Below are 16701 nucleotides of genomic sequence, written 5' to 3' on the forward strand. Positions count from 1 at the left end.
CACCCGCACGAAAAGCAGCAAGGGCTCTTCCTCGCGGCGCGGACGCTTCTGACAAAACGCTAAAATGGCGGCGGCTGCAGCAGTGACTCTGGGTAGAGGGGGAGGTGAACCTACCACCGGATTGGCCGTTCAATAAAATAAAAGGCAGGCGTTCCCGTAGATCCTCTTCCTGATTGGTTACCACGAACGCCAATTACCTGAGGCCTGGAAGAGGTGGAAACGTCAGTAACCCCAAAGAGTTTATACGAAAGCCAATGAGTACCTCTCTCGACAAACTGAGGTCATTGATTGGATGGAAGGTCGGCGTGAGGGAGGAACTACCAACGTGGGCTTCGCTGGCGGGGTTCCGCCCGCCATTAGGCGGAGCGAGGTAGGGATCCGGTGTGGTGGTTTTTAGCTTCATGGCGCCAACTTTGTTAAGCTTCCACATTTCGCCACTCCACGTGCGCTCCATTTTGCCTTCTACTCCACACTTCTCCCTCTAATCTCCCAAACGCCATCCCCCTCGCAGCCAGGGTGCTGCGGGCGGTAGCTTACGCAGACCCAGAAGCCAGGTAAGAAAAACAGCAAAGCTTCCCACCTGAAGAAACCAACCTCCTCCTTTGGCCAAGAATCCGCACTGCCGCCCTGGGAGTCCCGGAGCTACCCCCCCCATTGAAACTACTTTCATAGGTGGTGAAAGGAACTCTGAAAACGGTTAATGGGCTCAGCTTCAATTAGGGTGTAAAGGCCCCGACGTCGGCTCGGTTGAGGGCTGCATTACTCAGGAGGCGCCGAAGAGACAAGTTCCTTCGAGGAACCAGCCTCCCGGGGTCCGAGATGAAGAAAAGGCTTCTCTGTGTGACCGTGGAGATTGCGCATACACCCCCACCCCGCCCTGATAAAAAACTAGAGCAGCAAAGTTTTTTGTTTTATTTTATTGGGCGCCATCAGCCAGAGCTGTAAGTTTAAACTCCTAGAACCGACCTTAGAGGGAAGAGCCTAAGTCACAACCAGCTATAAGCAAAATACAATCAAAACAGCATTCTCCAGAGGGTCCGGCTTCCCTCATCACATTTTTTTTATCATCCTTTGGCTTCTTCACATAATCCCATAATTCATTGAACAACCCTTCTGCAAGGCAGCTTTTGAAGAGGGAATTTAAAAGGGATGGAAGAACTTAAAACATGATAAAAGCAGTGAGGAAAGGGATCATCAGGAGTGAAGATGACAAAAGCAGAACATACTACCGTTCAAAGCAGCCCCCCCAAAAGGGGTGGGGATCATAAAGAGAAAGGTGAAGTCAAAGTTATGGAAATAGATTTTAAAACCTGACGTGACTCAGAAATCAAACAGTGGGTAATTGGTCAAGAATTTATTCTAGGGTGGGAAAAGGTAGGAATCTAAAAATATCAAAATGTCACATTTACAAATGTAGTGGTCACTAATCTTGGTCCGTTTTCATTGTGGATCCTGATGCTGACACTGCGGCTCTGAATAAAGGCCAAAGGATCAGTGATGAAGAAAACCAACTGCATGTTAGCTCCAAGTGTGCCCTCTGGAGGGGCCCTGCATCATCGGGAGGTGGTCACAACTCCATGTGCGCAGAGAAACACATCTGGTATAGAAATCCTTTCAGCTCCTTTGTTTGATCTTCCAAAATTTCTGTCCTAATAGCCTTGGAGATAAAACTTTCTTCCAAAATACCAAAGCATATGAGATCAGCTTACTCTATGAAACTAGGAATCTCTCCAAGTCCAAAGGGGAAAAACTGGGAATAGAAATCTTCTCGGGATCACAGTTCAGGCCAGTTTGCAGACCACCACCCACACCCACCCCCTGATCTAATTATATTCTTGATTTACCTTCTGAAAGCCCTCTAGGTCCAGTTATATTTGTTTCATTTTGCAAGCTCATCCAACTGAGTAAACCACATTAAATCATTCCCCTGCTTTTTAAATTAAAACCCACGGCAACTGGAAAAGTTTCAATTCACACTACCCAATCTGGTTGTTGCCAGAATCTCCCAATCTCTGTAACAATTCTCCTGCCCCCATCCCTAACACACCCCACCCCAACTATGCTCCAGCACACTGGCCCCTTTGTCCCAAGCTCATTCAGACTGAAATGTTCTTTCTCCAGGTCCTTTGCTGGCCACCCCATCTAAACACAGCCCCCCACTCCAACGCTACACCTTGGAACTCTATCCCATGACTCCATGTTGTTTTTCCAAATACTTACCACCACTTGAAATCCTATTTGTTCATTCATTTTCTGACTCCCTCCCACCCACTGCCCCCAGCAAATACTTGTTCTACAGGGGCAAGGACCTTTTCTTGTTGTCTACTATTATCCTGTGTTAAAATTGCCCCTGGCACATGGTAAGCACTCAAATATTTGTTGACTAACTTAACAAAGAGATAACGCATGAATTAAATTCTTCATAACCAAGAGGAGAGAAATGACTTTGGATTTGCAGTGTCAGCTTAAGAACGTGGACACTAAAAAAAAAAAAAGAACATGGACACTTAGTACTAAAAACAAGCCCTTTTGCTCTTATCACCTAGTATACTTTCCAGTCTCCCTCAAACATAAAAAGCCCAAAAGCCAGGGGTAACTTATGCTACAGCTTCTGATCACCAGGATTACGTTTGACAAATGCTGCAAAATGAAGCTTTAGGTAGGGAGATTTGTAGCTCCAGTGTCTCCATACTGATGTTCATTTTCCCAACTGTATTTTACCAAAATACTTAAAAATTAAGCGTTTTTAAATTAAGGATATCTGGTCCAAATCCTCTACCTTACCACACCAACTACAGAGAATCGGATGTTTTAAAAGCACCTTGTCTGGAACACTGCAAATGGCCACTCTGGTGATTCTTCTGATCAGGTTAACAAGCCTCTAAATTAAAAGATAAAGCAACTTGTCCAAAGTCATCTAGCCTTTCTCTCAGACCCAAGCATAAATATGTTCTGGCTCCACATCTTGAAGAGATGAAAGATGCTGGAGCCTGGACTCTTGAAAGGGAAATGAGAAACAAATCCAAATTCAGGGGGAAACACTGTTGTCAGTGTAGACCACTCAAATGTGAATAAGCAATCTATTTGTTTCACACTCTTAAGAATGTATACAACTTATATACCTAATAACTCTGGCTCCTAATCCAGAAATGAGTTACTGGTATAATAAGGGCTCAAATTATAAACCAGTAATCTCCAGGGATATTCAGAGGGAGCCACTAGGCCAGTCAGCAAGCTTCCTAAGCCTCCAATCCCACTTCCAGCTACACACTCTTAAGCCTCCCCTTAATGTCTGTGCAGGTCCCCTACTCCATACCTTTCTTCTCCATACCTAGGAGAATCTGACCCCCAGGACACAAGTGTTGTCTGACACTGGAGGTGGCCAAAACTGGTATGGTCCAGTGGCCTACATCACACCTAGGTACCACTCATTACAGAAATCCCCCTCCTTCACTGTTACTCATACTTGCTGTACTCACACCTACACCCAAAGTCCTTTGCTCAGCTGTGTGCTCCCCTACGCAATCCCAATCTCCCCAGAATGTTCTAAACTCCTTATTTCTGAGATGGCTAGCATTTAATGAGCAGTGACTATATATGAGGCTCTACACTTGCTACATGTTATTTGCTCCAACAGTCCTGGATGGTTCAAAATGGCTGGTTCAATTTCTTGATCCACGACTTTCTAGCCATGTGATCTTCAGAAGTTACTTAACCTACAGCCTCAATTTCCAAAATAGGTTTAAAAGTACCTAATACATTTGAGTTGCAATAAAGGTAAAATGAAATATATGAAAAGCACTTTTAACAATGCTTAGCATGTGTTCAATAGATGTTAACTATTCTCCCTACCTTATAGATGAAAAAACTTAGGTAGAATTCCTGACATGTCCAAGATCACCCAGATAAGCGGCAGAACCGGGATTCAAACTCGGGAAGCCTGATTTTAGAGCCAGCACCCTCAGTAATTCTCTGTGCCAAGTCAGTTTTCAAATCAAACAAATCCCACCTCCACAGTTTTCTCTAGTGGGGCTGCCCCATCCTCTCCTTCCTTACCTGTCACTTCCCTAGCATTGCTTATTAACTGTAACTAGTTCATCGAGGTAGGTCCTGCCCCCTCCCCCTGGACTATCGATTTCCCAAGGTCAGCCCAAGGGCTCAGCTACCTGAACACTGTATTTCCAGCACTACAGACACGCAATATTTCTAATGATTTACAGCTAGACTTGAAATCATTTATTAATAACTTGTTCTTCCTGGAAAACTAGATTCTACCCTTTATGATCTTTTTAAAGGTTCCTATAGAATTTAGGTGAATAAGAATTTTCCACCTATCATATCCATCTTATCTTCTTTATTACCCAAACTCCTATTACATTACATACTAGTCCATTAATCTAGGAAATTAATTTTCATTATGACCTTAGTCATCCCACATTATAGTCAACTGACTTGGCTTGATAGGATAAAACGACTGCAGAACCAACAGTCTGCGCACAGACTCTGGCAGAGCTTAACTGATGGGCATGACTAGAAAGGCAGCCTACCCATGGAGGCTGACCACTCAGTGATAGTCCCGTTACCTCCAGTACAAGGGATGGGGCCCCAGGCCTACCCCAGACAGAATCTGAAACAAGGTCCAAACCGCAAAGAGAAGAGGCTGAAGAGGGGAGAAGCCTTTACATAGTCTTGTTCCAGGAATAAACCATCTAAAGCTTCTCCAATGAAGGTCAAGTTATAGAGGCGATAGATCAGAAGAGCAAAGATCTGAAGGACACTGGGAGCGCATATTCCCACCCACTTCTCCCAAAACACACATTAAACGTCTATCCTCCCATTCATTCAACCCAACCGTCTCCAAGTTATAGGACCCTGGAAATCAGAAATCCACAAAAAGCAAAGTATGAAGAGTGGGCTATAGGATTAACAGGTGGCATAATTTAAAGAGGGAGGGAATTTTAAAACTATCTGCAAGAAAGAGGAAAATGACAAATGATTTAGCTTTAGCTCCTTCTAGCTTAAATGAGAAGCCTGGCAGCAGAGGCCACAAGAGCATCAGGACCTAAAGATAATAAGCAGAGTGATCATCTAGGCCAGGTCACTCTGAAGAACTTGGGCTGCAATAAAGAAATATCAGCACTGGCCCCGAGAGCACATTAGGCTATTTTTCATAGGAACCATGGGATTGGGACAGTGGCAGAACCCTCACTGGAGAGAAAGATGACAGAAAGCCACTGACAAAGAAAGAAGTAATTACAAATACACAGGCCACAATCACAGCACTACAATTAACCAACCCTTGATTTTCCGGGGAAATAACCAGAGCTAAGCCTGTTAGCTTGGCCCTGAGATTACCCCACCCTCACTGCAGAAAAGTGACAAAAAACCTATCAAATTTCCCCTCCTCCCAGTCCTGCAAACAAATGAAAAGGAGCAGCAAAGCACCTGAAGGCAAAGAAGTGAGAAGAAAGAAAAGCAAGGAGGCGGCTATGGCCTCAGTATCCCTGAGATTACCCCCAGTTTGCATCCACAAATAGGAGCTCACAGTTAAACAAAGACCATATACTTTTGCCCACTGGGCAGAAGTAAGAGAACACCTGGGGCAAACTACTCTGTCACAGGGAAGTTCACAAGAAACCAGTGAACCAGTGAAGGAAGCAGAAGAGAACCCACCTGAACTCCATTTGACTGACACCCCCCCCCCCCAAATCACCTTGCCCCAACAGACTCCCAAATCAAATTTCTAAAGCCCCCTTTCCCAAAGGAATGTCAGTCAATTTCTTGTCACCACCCTACCCAACCAGTCTTTCATTCACCCATCATAGAGCCCAAGCCTCTGTCTTGTCCATGGCTGGAATTGTCTTATTTTGTGCTCAGGTCCTCTGAACCCCTAGTCCCAGAATGAAAGTATAAACAATCAATTCCTCAGCGTATCGCAGCATCCCTATTTGGTTATGCTTGCACCTCACCCCCTTCCCGGAGTCTATCATAACACCTTCAAATATAAACCCAACAAGAAAACATCTGGAAACCCTAACAAATGGAGATAGGGAATTTGAGTCTCAGGTGACTATGATGACAGGGGTTGGCAGGACGCAGGAAGGACGCTCCGTGCTGTTGTTCGACATGCGAAATACCAGGTCTACAGCCAGAATCCCCCATACCGGCTTCCAACTGTCCCAACCACAGGGCATTACCAGACAGTGACATGACCCCCCCACCCCAACTACTGGCTCCTTCCCAGGTCCCAGCCCCAGTACTCACTGGAGCCCACTGCCTGGAAGACCTACTAGCCTCATAAGCACCAAAGCCACCCATTCCCCACTTCTCACCTGAGAAGCCAAACCCCAGAACCACCCTGCTGGAGCCCAGGTTTTTCCTGAACTGGAGACAAGTCAAGGAAAATAGCCAAGCACAGGCGAGGAAAATGGGCAGTAAATTTACTGCATTTTGGTGTGATTAACTCAAGCTGAAGCAACCTGGGCCGGACTCTCCAGTCCTAAAGATGGCAAACTAGCAGAACGACGATGGGTTAAATCCCTCTGCCAGCAGGGAAATCATTCTAATTCCTACATTCAAACCCCTTTCCTCATCTGCCCTGGGTTCTCTGGCCACCCTCCCTTTAGTTGTCATGTCCTCCTGGATGTCAAATTGGCTTCTCTGAAACTGAGTGCAATCAAGACAATGACAACCAGGTTTCCAAACTGCAAATCGCCCCAAGTTTTATTTGTAGTCCATACAAAAGGGAAAAAAAATTAAGGTTTTCTAACACCACCTACTTGGGGAGATGGGGAAGTGGACCGTGCCGCACAGCATCAGCTAGAACATCAGGGGTCAGTAGGGATCTGGACATATACCAACCAACTGTCCCAACAGGAACTCAGTCTCAACACAGTCTATAGAGGGACAAAGTCAGGGCCCCCTGGACAACTGGCACAGCTTGGCGCATAGGAAATGGTCAAGCTAACCCTTTCCTGGCCTCCCTCACATCTAAAAAGAAAAAGGCGCCGCCGACCTCAGCTGCAGGTTGCTTCCCCATCCAGACGACCTTAAATATCGCGCACAAAAATAAAAGGGAGCCAGGAAAAAAATAAAAACAAAAGAAATTCCCATCCTGGGGAGACGGGAGGCAGGGGAAAAGGGGAACCGCAGATCTAGAGCCAGTAGCAAGATTTGCTGCTGAGGCGAAGGAATAAAGTAGGTTACTGCCGAACACTCAAAAGTATCGTCTCCTGGGGAAGGCCCACATGGTAGAGGGGATGAAAAACCGCAAACAGGAGAGGTATGGGCCAGTGGTTATAACCTGCGTCTGCACCCTACCCCACCTCTCCTCTCCTTCCCTCCCTGTGGAGCCCTGTCCCAGGACGGCCCTACATGCGGCGCTGGTAGCCAGAGTGCATCTGAGCTGCCCGCAGGTAATCATTATAGGAGCCCGAATAGCGTGCGTAATCGGAATGGGCATCGGGCAGGCGACGGTAATCCAGCGAGGACTTTGTCGGCGAGCGGCGGAACGAAAGCTGCGACTCTGATAAACGGCGGTAATCAGAGAGCTCGGCTAAACGCCGGTCGGAACCATACCTAGTCGAGAGAAGAAGACAGTTGGTGAATGAGACAATTGAGGGGAGGGCTCCAGGTGGGCACGGGGGAGATGCCAATGGGGATAGGGAGGGTGTAATCAGATTGGTCTCCAACAAACAAGATTTTGTCAGAAGGCTCAACACCCTATCCAGGGCAAGAAATCAAGCCTGGTCCAACTCAGTGGGAAACCAAGCCCACCATTGAAGACCTCCCCTTCTGAACTGGCCAAGGTGGATTCTGGTCCGCATTCCCAAACCACAAACAAACTACCCCACCCTTGGGCCCTGCAGAGAAAGACCTTGGTTGTTTACCAACAGAACGGCGGACGAAAGCAAGGTCCCCAACTTCCCAAAGAGTGGACGCACCACATACACCCTGCCTTCAGCCAGTGACTGCCAAAGGGACTACTCTTTCAAACCCACCCCCACCAAAGGCCAGGACAACCACGTAACAGGCTTAAGGATCCTTCAGACAGTGGGAAAGACTATGGGCCACAATCTTGCAGGCAGCAGCTCCAATAGCACTTGGGCCAGCCTTGACAGGTGACACTTTTCCCAGCCTGACTAGCTGGTACCACCCCAGTCTGAGCACTATGCTCCACTTGAACCCTGGTGACCAGGAAAGTTCACAGACATCACCCCCCTCAGCTTCTGGACATCCCACAGGAGTAGAGAAGACCAAGGGAGGGGCCGATGGCTCCAGTTTCCCTCCCATGCCAACCTCAGCCCCTTGCCCTGAGCCCCAGCTGGGGGCAGAGGCGGGGGGGCATACAGTACCTTTTCGACATGGCGACAGCCTTTTTGTACGGATCGTCGTAGCTGGCCCGGGGTGGGGAGAGGCGCGTACGCTCATAGGGCGGCGGGGTGCTGTTGGCGTTGGCAACGGCCCCCTGGGACATGGACAGGTAGGCTGCAGACGGCTGACCTGCCCCATCGTAGGCATTGCCCGGCTGGCCACGGTAGGAGGCAGCAGCCTGAGGATGCTGCTGTGCAGCATAGGAAGCAGCCAATGAGGCTGACGACTGAGTGCGGTAAGGAGCTGCCAGGGTGGCAGAAGGTTGGGCCCCGTAAGCAGCTGCAGCACCATAGGAGCCAGTGGCCGCAGCAGCTGACTGAGCCCCATACGAGCCTGAAAGGCCCATTGATGCTTGAGCCCCGTAACTATTCAGCTGGGTCTGAACAACTGGCTGGGCCCCATAGGAGCCAGCCATTGGGGTAGTGGCTTGCGCAGCATACGCAGCTGGCTGGCTAGCATAAGCAGCAGCTGTAGCTGGTTGCGCCACATAGGCAGCAGGTTGGGAAGAATAGGAAGCAGCCTGTTGTGCAGCGTATGGGGCAGACTGGGCATTATAAGAGGCCGAAGGCTGGGCACTGTAAGAAGCTGCCTGGGCCCCATAAGCTAGTGAAGAGGCTGCAGACTGGGCCCCATAGGAGGCTGCCTGGGCCCCATAGGAGCCTAGGGAGGAAGCTGCTCCCTGGGTGTTGTAGGAGGAGGCAGCCGCACGAACCCCATAGGAAGAGGCAGCCTGCGCCCCGTAAGAGGATGGCTGGTTACCATAGGAGGCAAGGGAGGAGCCCTGAGCCCCATAGGAGTTGAGCGAAGAAGCCGCAGCTGGCTGACCCCCATAGGAGGAGAGGGCCGAGGCCGAGGGCTGGGCTCCACCATATGGACCAAGCGAGGAAGCTGCGGCAGACTGGGAGCTAGGACTAGCCAGCTGGCCCCTGTATGGGGCCCCAAGGGAAACAGAGGGCTGAGCGCGGTAAGAGGCTGCCTGGGCTGTCATGGGCTGAGTCCGATAACCGACACCCAAAGAGGCAGAAGGCTGGGCCCTGTAGGCAGCGCCCAGTGACACTGAGGGCTGGGCCCGGTAGGTGGCTGGCTGGGCCGTCAGAGGAGCCACATACGAGGCTCGGGGAGGTGAACGGCGCAGGGGGCTGCGGTCGCGACCAAAGAAGGGTGGTGTAGGCTGACGGGCTTGCCCATCAAAGCCACCAGTGCTGTTGCCAAAAGCCTGCTGGTAGTCGAAAGTGGCAGAGAAGCCACCAGTTCCGGGGAATGCCGTATCCCCAGCCCCTGGTTTCTTGGTCTTGTCCCCAGACTGGATAGCCAGGCCAGGCCCCTTCTTCTGACCCTTGGTTGAGAGTTCCACGTTGATGCGCTTGCCCTTCACTTCTTTGCCGTTGAGCTGCGCGATGGCGGCTTTGGCATCTGCTTCCTTCTCCATGTGAACAAACGCGTAGTCTGATAAAGCAGCAGACAGAGGGTTAGCAATTAGGGGGGCAGGGCATGCTACCTGATGGGTCCCAAACTGGACACACCAACAGCACCCAGCTGTTGCCAGCTACCTCCAGGCCTCCAAACCTTCCTCTCCAGGAGTAGGTCATAAAATGTGGCTCCCATATAACAAAGCTTCTGACTGTCCCAAGCAGGCAGCTTTGTCTATGGCTTTCTTCCCATTCTCCCCGTTCCCCCTGCCACCTCACCCAACTTCCTGGTGAGAGAAGAAAGAGCAAAGATGAACAGCAACACAGGATAAAAATCTTCACATGTCCTGTAAGTATAAACGAGCAGACAAAAAGCAGAAAGCATTCCTGGATCACTCAATTACTCAGTATTGTCTATCCCAAGATCACCAAACACTACTGTTCACCTTTGAGGCTTAACTCTCAAACACTGGAAATGACCACTTATGTCTTGGAATGACCCGTGTCTCAGCCCAGGGTCCAATTAAGGCAGGAGAGCTACACTGCGATGCACAGTCCATGAAATTCCTCCAGTATGATCTCCCCTTTTCCCACAGTACTTCCCAGTTTTCAAAGCACTTCCATGCACAGGACCTCATTTGGGCCTCACAACAATCCCAGGAGGCAGGCAGAGCAAAGGATCATTATCCCATTTTACAGGTGGGCAAACACACTCAGAGAATTTATATGGCTTGCCGCAAAACCATGTGTCAGACCCAGGAACAGAATCCCAGCTCTCCATGCCTCTTCACTACACCAGTCTACCCCTGAGAAGTCAACGTGTAAGGCAGGATTGTGTATTAAGACTAGACATTTAAGCTGAGAAGGGGAGAAGCTGGACCCCACGTAAGCCAATAAGATGTGGGAATGGAAACTGAGCCTCCTGGCTGAGTTCAGGCTCAAGGCACACACACACGCCCCCCACCCCCAGGCTACATTACATCAGAGGTTACTCATCAAGAGACAGAAGTATTCCTTACCCCTTGGGCTTCTGTTCACAGAAAAGATTTGGTTTCTCAGCTTCACAGCAAGAAGCTGCAATTACCACAGCTAGCAGGCTCTGCTAAGCAGGTTACCCCTCAGGTCCTCATTCAGTCCTAAATGAGCTGTGGTAGGAAAGCCTCTAAGACAGGATGTTTGATCTCAAAGTCCTACTCATCTACCATACAGAACAAGAAAACTTTAGGAAAGGAAGTAATAGGAAGAAATTCTTGTTCACATCCAAATTCACAAACCACAATGGTGCAAGCACAATCTGAAGAACAATGAAAAAGGTCATGCTGGTGTTAAGTAAGGCCATGCACTTAACCCCATCTGAACCTGTGGCTACTTTTAAAGTCCAAGCACCAGGACCCCATCTCTCTCACATCACTTTAGGAAATGAATTACCTAGATGAAATTACTAAGGTTCCATTCTTGATAAGAAATCCTTTTAAATGGCCTCTAAACAAGTGTCCTAATTTCTAGAAACTTTCATATTGGGATGCCCTCTCTAGCTGTTCCTATAAAGCAAGCCATTTTCCTGGATGTACGGCAATGCCACCAATGTGACTCTCATACAAATAAGAATAAAAATAATCAACAGGTAGAAGTCAGAAGTGCGGTATAGCAAAAGGAATCCTGGGGCTAGGCGTTAAAATGCCTCAGCTGAAGATCCAGTTCACTGACTTGCTGTAAGTTCTTACGGAACTAACAATTTATTTCTCCATCTGACAATCTGTCCTACCCACCTCAGAGTTAGAAGATTCAAATGAGATGATAAAAATGCCTTGTAGAAAGGCTGCGATAGTGAGAGGCCCGCACACCGCGATGAGGAGTGGCCCCCGCTTGCCACAACTAGAGAAAGCCCTTGCACAGAAACAAAGACCCAACACAGCCATAAATAAATAAATAAATAAAATTTTTTAAAAAATGCCTTGTAAAGTATAAATAGCTATATAATGATAAAAATCATGATAATCATTCAAGCCTAGGAATAACCACAGGCTTAGTTTCCTGCAGATATGATCTTTCATCTCTAATAAAACACAAGAGATACAGTATCATCTGTAAATGCAAATTTGGAACTAGTCAGAGGCGATAAAGGAACAAAATGAAGTATCATAACTCTGTCTTCACACCCCTATGGCCAGAACCTGATTCTTCATCTACCAATTGCAAAAAGCGAAAAGTGTTCCTTTCGGCCTAGCCACAGGGCACCAGAACTGTCCTCTCATCTCTCACCTCCAGTTTGGGTACAGTGAGCTAAAAATCAATGCTGGTGGTCCCAGATCTCGTTAAAAGCAAAGGCTGAGCTGACCCTACCACCAGAAGAATGCAATGGCCAGCAGAAAGCAAGAGTGTAGGCAGATTAAAGGGAATTAAAAAAAAAAAACTTTCAGGCACTATGAGGGAATATTAAGGAACCATACTACATTCCTGGTTAATTTATCCACAAATTCCTAGGACTGGAATAAGCTAGGAAAAAACACCCAACAAAAACTTTCAGTGGGTTTACAAGAGCAATAGGACGTCACGTTATCTACTCCCTACGCCCTACTTGGCTGGGTTTTATTAAGAGACCAACTTGTGAAACTTGAAAATTGAGATTTCATGTGTACAATTCAATTGACCACACAGATAAGCTATATAGCTGATAAAAAGAAAGCCATCAGATACAATTATATCCAATTTATATCAGAGAGTTTCTAAGCCTGATACTGGAGGGAAGTGCGAATAAGTTGTCCAGCTGACTCCATCACATGAGGGCTAACTAACCCTTATCACAGTGAGCAGCTAAACCCAGACCTAGCCCTACCGAAGATGGCCGGGAACCTAACTACTCCTAGGACAATAAAGAAAAACCAAAGATCTAGCAAACTCCAGGGACCCACCTGCCTAGAGAGGTAGTTCAAGGAAACAGTGACCCCCGAAGGAAATCCATCGCATTTAAAGGGACTATCAGGCAATGATTTACAGAGCTATCCTAATGGTCTGGTGACATCACAATTCCTCCAGTACCAAAGTTAAGAGAATCCAGAAAAATGAGTTTTCCTTTTCTCAGAAGAGTAAAAAATTCTAATTTGAAACTACAGAGCTGTATGTAGGAGGAAAGAATGGCCACCCACAACAAAGGAAAGGAAACAGTTTCCTATTCTGCCTTTCAGACTTCTCATGAAATCTAAATGGTTCCTAAAGCTGTCAGCAACTCTCAGACTTCATCCTTGAACACCCAACAGAATGTAGCTGTGGAGAGTAGTTACAATCTGCTGTTGCTATGGAAATTTTTACTCTACAAATCATATCTAAGCTCCTGGAACCAAGCAACTACGTTATTCCCCCTGTGAAATAAAACGGAACTGGCTGTCCTGTGCAATGCCAAGCTTCTGTGCTTTTCAAAGACCTGACAACCAACACAAGATGACTCAGTCAAGTGCCCATTCCCAGACCAAGAAATAAGTAAGCTATTTATAGAACCAGAGCCAGTCTCTTCTACTACATTCCCAACTTAAAAACTTCATTTTCCTTCACTCCAAATAGAAAGGCATCAGTGGAGAATATGATCCTCAAATCTTTACCACAGTCCCTTACATCAAAGTATTATCAGGCACTCTCTTACATATCAGCATAACTACAAACAACAACTAACCACCACTCCCTAAGGAAGTCAGTGCATCTCTGCCAATCAAATGTTCGCAAAGGGACAAAATGCGCAAAACTTTCACTCTAACTTTCAAAAGAAAACAGCCAGGAGTTCTAAAAACCACGTGCAGTTACACACTTCACCCCAACCCCCACTGTCACTTGCTGTCAGTCCCAAGCAAATTCAGGCAAATTTTTAGCTTTCTCTACCAACCCAAAGGAGGCTTCTCGACCAATGAGTTCCATAGAGACTGTCCCCTCAGATGCAAGTTTCTAGACTCCCAATCTAGTAGCCACCCTGTCTAAGAACCACACCAAAAAATGTAATAGGTCAATCAAACACAGAACTCTCATAATGAGTCATATACATTTCCTGGCCAGGCCCCAATCTGATGCCCTTCCCACTCTTTCACTCTAAATAAAAGCAAAAATTCATGCACCATACAGCCTGCCTCATCAGAGCACCCAGCAGGAAAGCCTGATTCCAGATAGTCATGAATTTGCATAGCCTGAGTTGAGGAAAACAAAATGCAGTATTAACGCAGAAGAAGGAATTACTCCTAGTGGTGGAGACTGCAACCCTCACACTTCCCCCAGTTACGGAAAGGATAAGGAATGATCCAAACGATGTATCTTGGTGGAAATGAATAAGCACCTGCTCCCAAATTTATTTACTATCCTCAAAACTTCTCACACAGGGTATGAGCAGCTATGAATCCAACACCAGGAGCAAGGGATCAGATACTCACTCCCAGGTTGCGTCCCTGAAGACAGCAAGGCAAAGTTAACTCTGATCTGTTCCCAAGTGGAACAGAAACTGGCCACATACACAAGGGCTATACCTCCAAATCTTGCCAACAAAAAAGAAAAAGAGCGTAGGGATAAGAACCCAGACTATGAAAAAAGTCAACTAAGTCCCAAAAAGGAGGTCAGGCCTAAATTATGGTGATATATTCTTCTCGAAGGCGAAGTAGGGATCTACCCTGACAATTAGACTACTCAAGCAAAGATGACTATTAAGTCCCCACGTCCCGCTCAGAGTGTGCCCCCTTGCAAAATCACCAAGTTTCTAAAAGGATACTGCCCTAGGGCACCGCCTTGACCAGTCAGTTGCTCAGAAGAGGCCGTTTCATAAAACAAGCCTTCCTCCACATGCGAAAAGTCGGGGTTTCTAGTTTATAGATGTAAAATCGATCCCAAAGGGAAAAAAGAAGTTTGAGGGAGTTGGAAAGCACAGAATTGCCACGCCTAACAATACTGAAAGGCCAAAGTGGTTAGGAAGGGGCTCCTCCTGTACCCACGAGTAACTATACCCATCAGCAGACCCACGCCACACAATACTAAAAGATCCCAGCCCAAGAAACTTCCAAGGGCCCCGTTACCTTACGCTCGGGAGCATTCATCGAGAGGGAACACGACGGTGGCCTTGGGGGGGGGGTGGGGTTCAGCCCCCACCTTTTCCCTTTTCCCTTGCTCTGACAGACTTCTGGAGAGGAAGTGGGGAAGTGGCGAAATCTTCCCCGCTCCATGATCCGGCTTGTGCCCGTCACTTCCCAATTTCCGCTCGGTGCCAGGCCCAGGAGCCCAGTGGAAGGCGCGCCCCCGGTACCCTCCCAAGTCTCTCAGGCGCGTTCCCGACCCCGTAGCTCGGCTCACAGTGGCCGCCGCACCCACCCAGAGCCGCTTCCTCCCATTTGGTTAATGGTGCCTGGACCGCACGGGAGGAGGGTGGCTCTACCCAACGCGCCCCCAACACCTCCGGCCTCACTCCCGCGGACTTCCCCCCGCCCCCACCGCCAACCGCGCAGTGACCGACCCCCGGGAAAGGGGCGTGGCTAACAAGCAGAGTGCCCCGAGCGCGCCCGCGCCCGCCTCCACATTACCTTTCACCACGTCACACTCGATGACGCGTCCGCGGCGCTCGAAGAGGCTGCGCAATTCCTGGCTCGTGCACGCAGCCGATACATTGCCCACGAATATCTTCCAAGTGTTAAGAGGCCGTGGGCGCGACATCTCCACCACGAGCGCGCGCCCCGGCCGCAGCTCGTGGCCATGCAGGGCCTCGATGGCGCGCAGCGCGCCCGCGTTCTCGCGCATGTGCACGAAGGCGAACTGTTTCATGACGGCGCAGCTCATGACCGTACCGTAGGGCGCAAAGAGAGCTGCCAGCTCCTCCGGCGTCGTATCCGCCCCATCGACGTTTCCCACGAATATCTTCATTTTTCCGCCGCAGCCGCCTTCCCGGAGAGCCTGGACCTCTCCTCCAGCGACAGGCGAAACGTCTGACCCGCCGGCAGTCCTCCCCAGGAATGGCTGGCGACCGAGAACCCCGCCGCGCAGGCGCTCTGACCTAGCCAATCGGAGCCCAGATCCCGCGTGCCCTGCAGCCAATCAGAGAGGCTGAGAGAAAATGCACTCAGGCGCCGCCAATCCCAGAGGGCCTGGAGCCCGCTCGTTAGCTGAGGGGGTGGGAGAGGGACGACTGCGCGCGACCAACCGCCACTGCCCGGGGGAGGGGGAAGAAGGGCTGGAGAGGGGGATCCGCGTGCGAGAAGTGCAGTGGCTGCTGAGAGGCCTAGTCAGTGAGGCGGCCTCTGGCCTGGGTGGGGCCGGGATCGGCGGGCCCCAAGAAAAAACTTTGTTCAGTCGGAAGTCAGAGCCCCTCCCATTCTGGCAACCTAGGCCAAACCCGCGCCTAGAGGTGGCGGCGAGTGTCCACGGGAAGGCCCGGCCTGGCGGGAGAAAACAGGACAGACGCCTTCCTTCAGCAAACGACTTCCAGGACTGCCGCCTGTGGTCTGAGGGGACCCTGAGAGGCATCTGCCCTGGAGAAACCCTCGTGCCATTAATTTATTCTTTGGAAACACATTCCCTGAGGTTGCTGATGTCCTGGCAGACGCTGGAGACGCTGAAAAATCAATAAGAGCCCGCCTCTCCCTTTTATGGACTTTGCAAACGAGGAATGAGATATATATCTCTGGTGTATGTTTGAAATTTTCCACAGTAGAAAGTTTAATAAAATAGGAAATTAAGTCAAAAGAACGGTCCTTGAGAGGGTAAAAATTGAGCCTTTAAATAAAAGAGGAAAAACTTCAAAACTGATGGTTGTACGTATGTAAATAAAAAGATTTCGCATGGCAGAAGACGTCAAAAACAAGAACATGTGACAAGTTCAGGGAAATGTTTGCTTACAAGTTCATTCTACAAATTTTGAGAACCTACCCTGTGGGGCAGGACCAAGGATAAAGCAGTGAACAAA

The 16701-nt window shown here is 48.7% G+C and overlaps 1 protein-coding gene across 5 annotated transcripts; it reads right to left on the minus strand.

Moving 5' to 3' along the window:
- Positions 1-4: 4 nt before the first annotated feature.
- RBM14 (RNA binding motif protein 14) lies at positions 5-15768 on the minus strand. Of its 5 annotated transcripts, none has more exons than XM_007171021.2 (3): positions 15587-15768; positions 8355-9819; positions 6697-7578 (listed from the first exon to the last, which is right to left on the minus strand). In XM_007171021.2, exons 1-3 carry the CDS (start codon positions 15660-15662, stop codon positions 7371-7373), a joined length of 1749 nt encoding a protein of 582 aa, XP_007171083.1. In that variant the 5' UTR covers positions 15663-15768; the 3' UTR covers positions 6697-7370. The 5 variants fall into 5 exon arrangements, with proteins under 5 accessions (XP_007171091.1, XP_007171083.1, XP_007171082.1 ...); XM_007171020.2 differs by having other exon boundaries at positions 15326-15768; XM_007171022.3 differs by lacking the exon at positions 15587-15768 and adding an exon at positions 14825-15212.
- Positions 15769-16701: the final 933 nt, after the last annotated feature.

Source organism: Balaenoptera acutorostrata, chromosome 9 (genome assembly GCF_949987535.1).
Source record: "Balaenoptera acutorostrata chromosome 9, mBalAcu1.1, whole genome shotgun sequence".
NCBI classification, from domain to species: Eukaryota; Metazoa; Chordata; class Mammalia; order Artiodactyla; family Balaenopteridae; genus Balaenoptera; species Balaenoptera acutorostrata.

What these genes read in the sequence shown, in the direction of transcription:
- RBM14 (XM_007171020.2), bottom strand. Translation starts at nt 15,662, where the DNA reads ATGAAGATATTCGTGGGAAACGTCGATGGGGCGGATACGACGCCGGAG. An exon ending in CGAGTGTGACGTGGTGAAAG is followed by an intron (nt 9,820 to 15,325) that starts GTAATGTGGAGG and finishes CTGCTTTATCAG; the next exon opens with ACTACGCGTTTGTTCACATG. An exon ending in GCTGTCGCCATGTCGAAAAG is followed by an intron (nt 7,579 to 8,354) that starts GTACTGTATGCC and finishes TCTCTCGACTAG; the next exon opens with GTATGGTTCCGACCGGCGTT.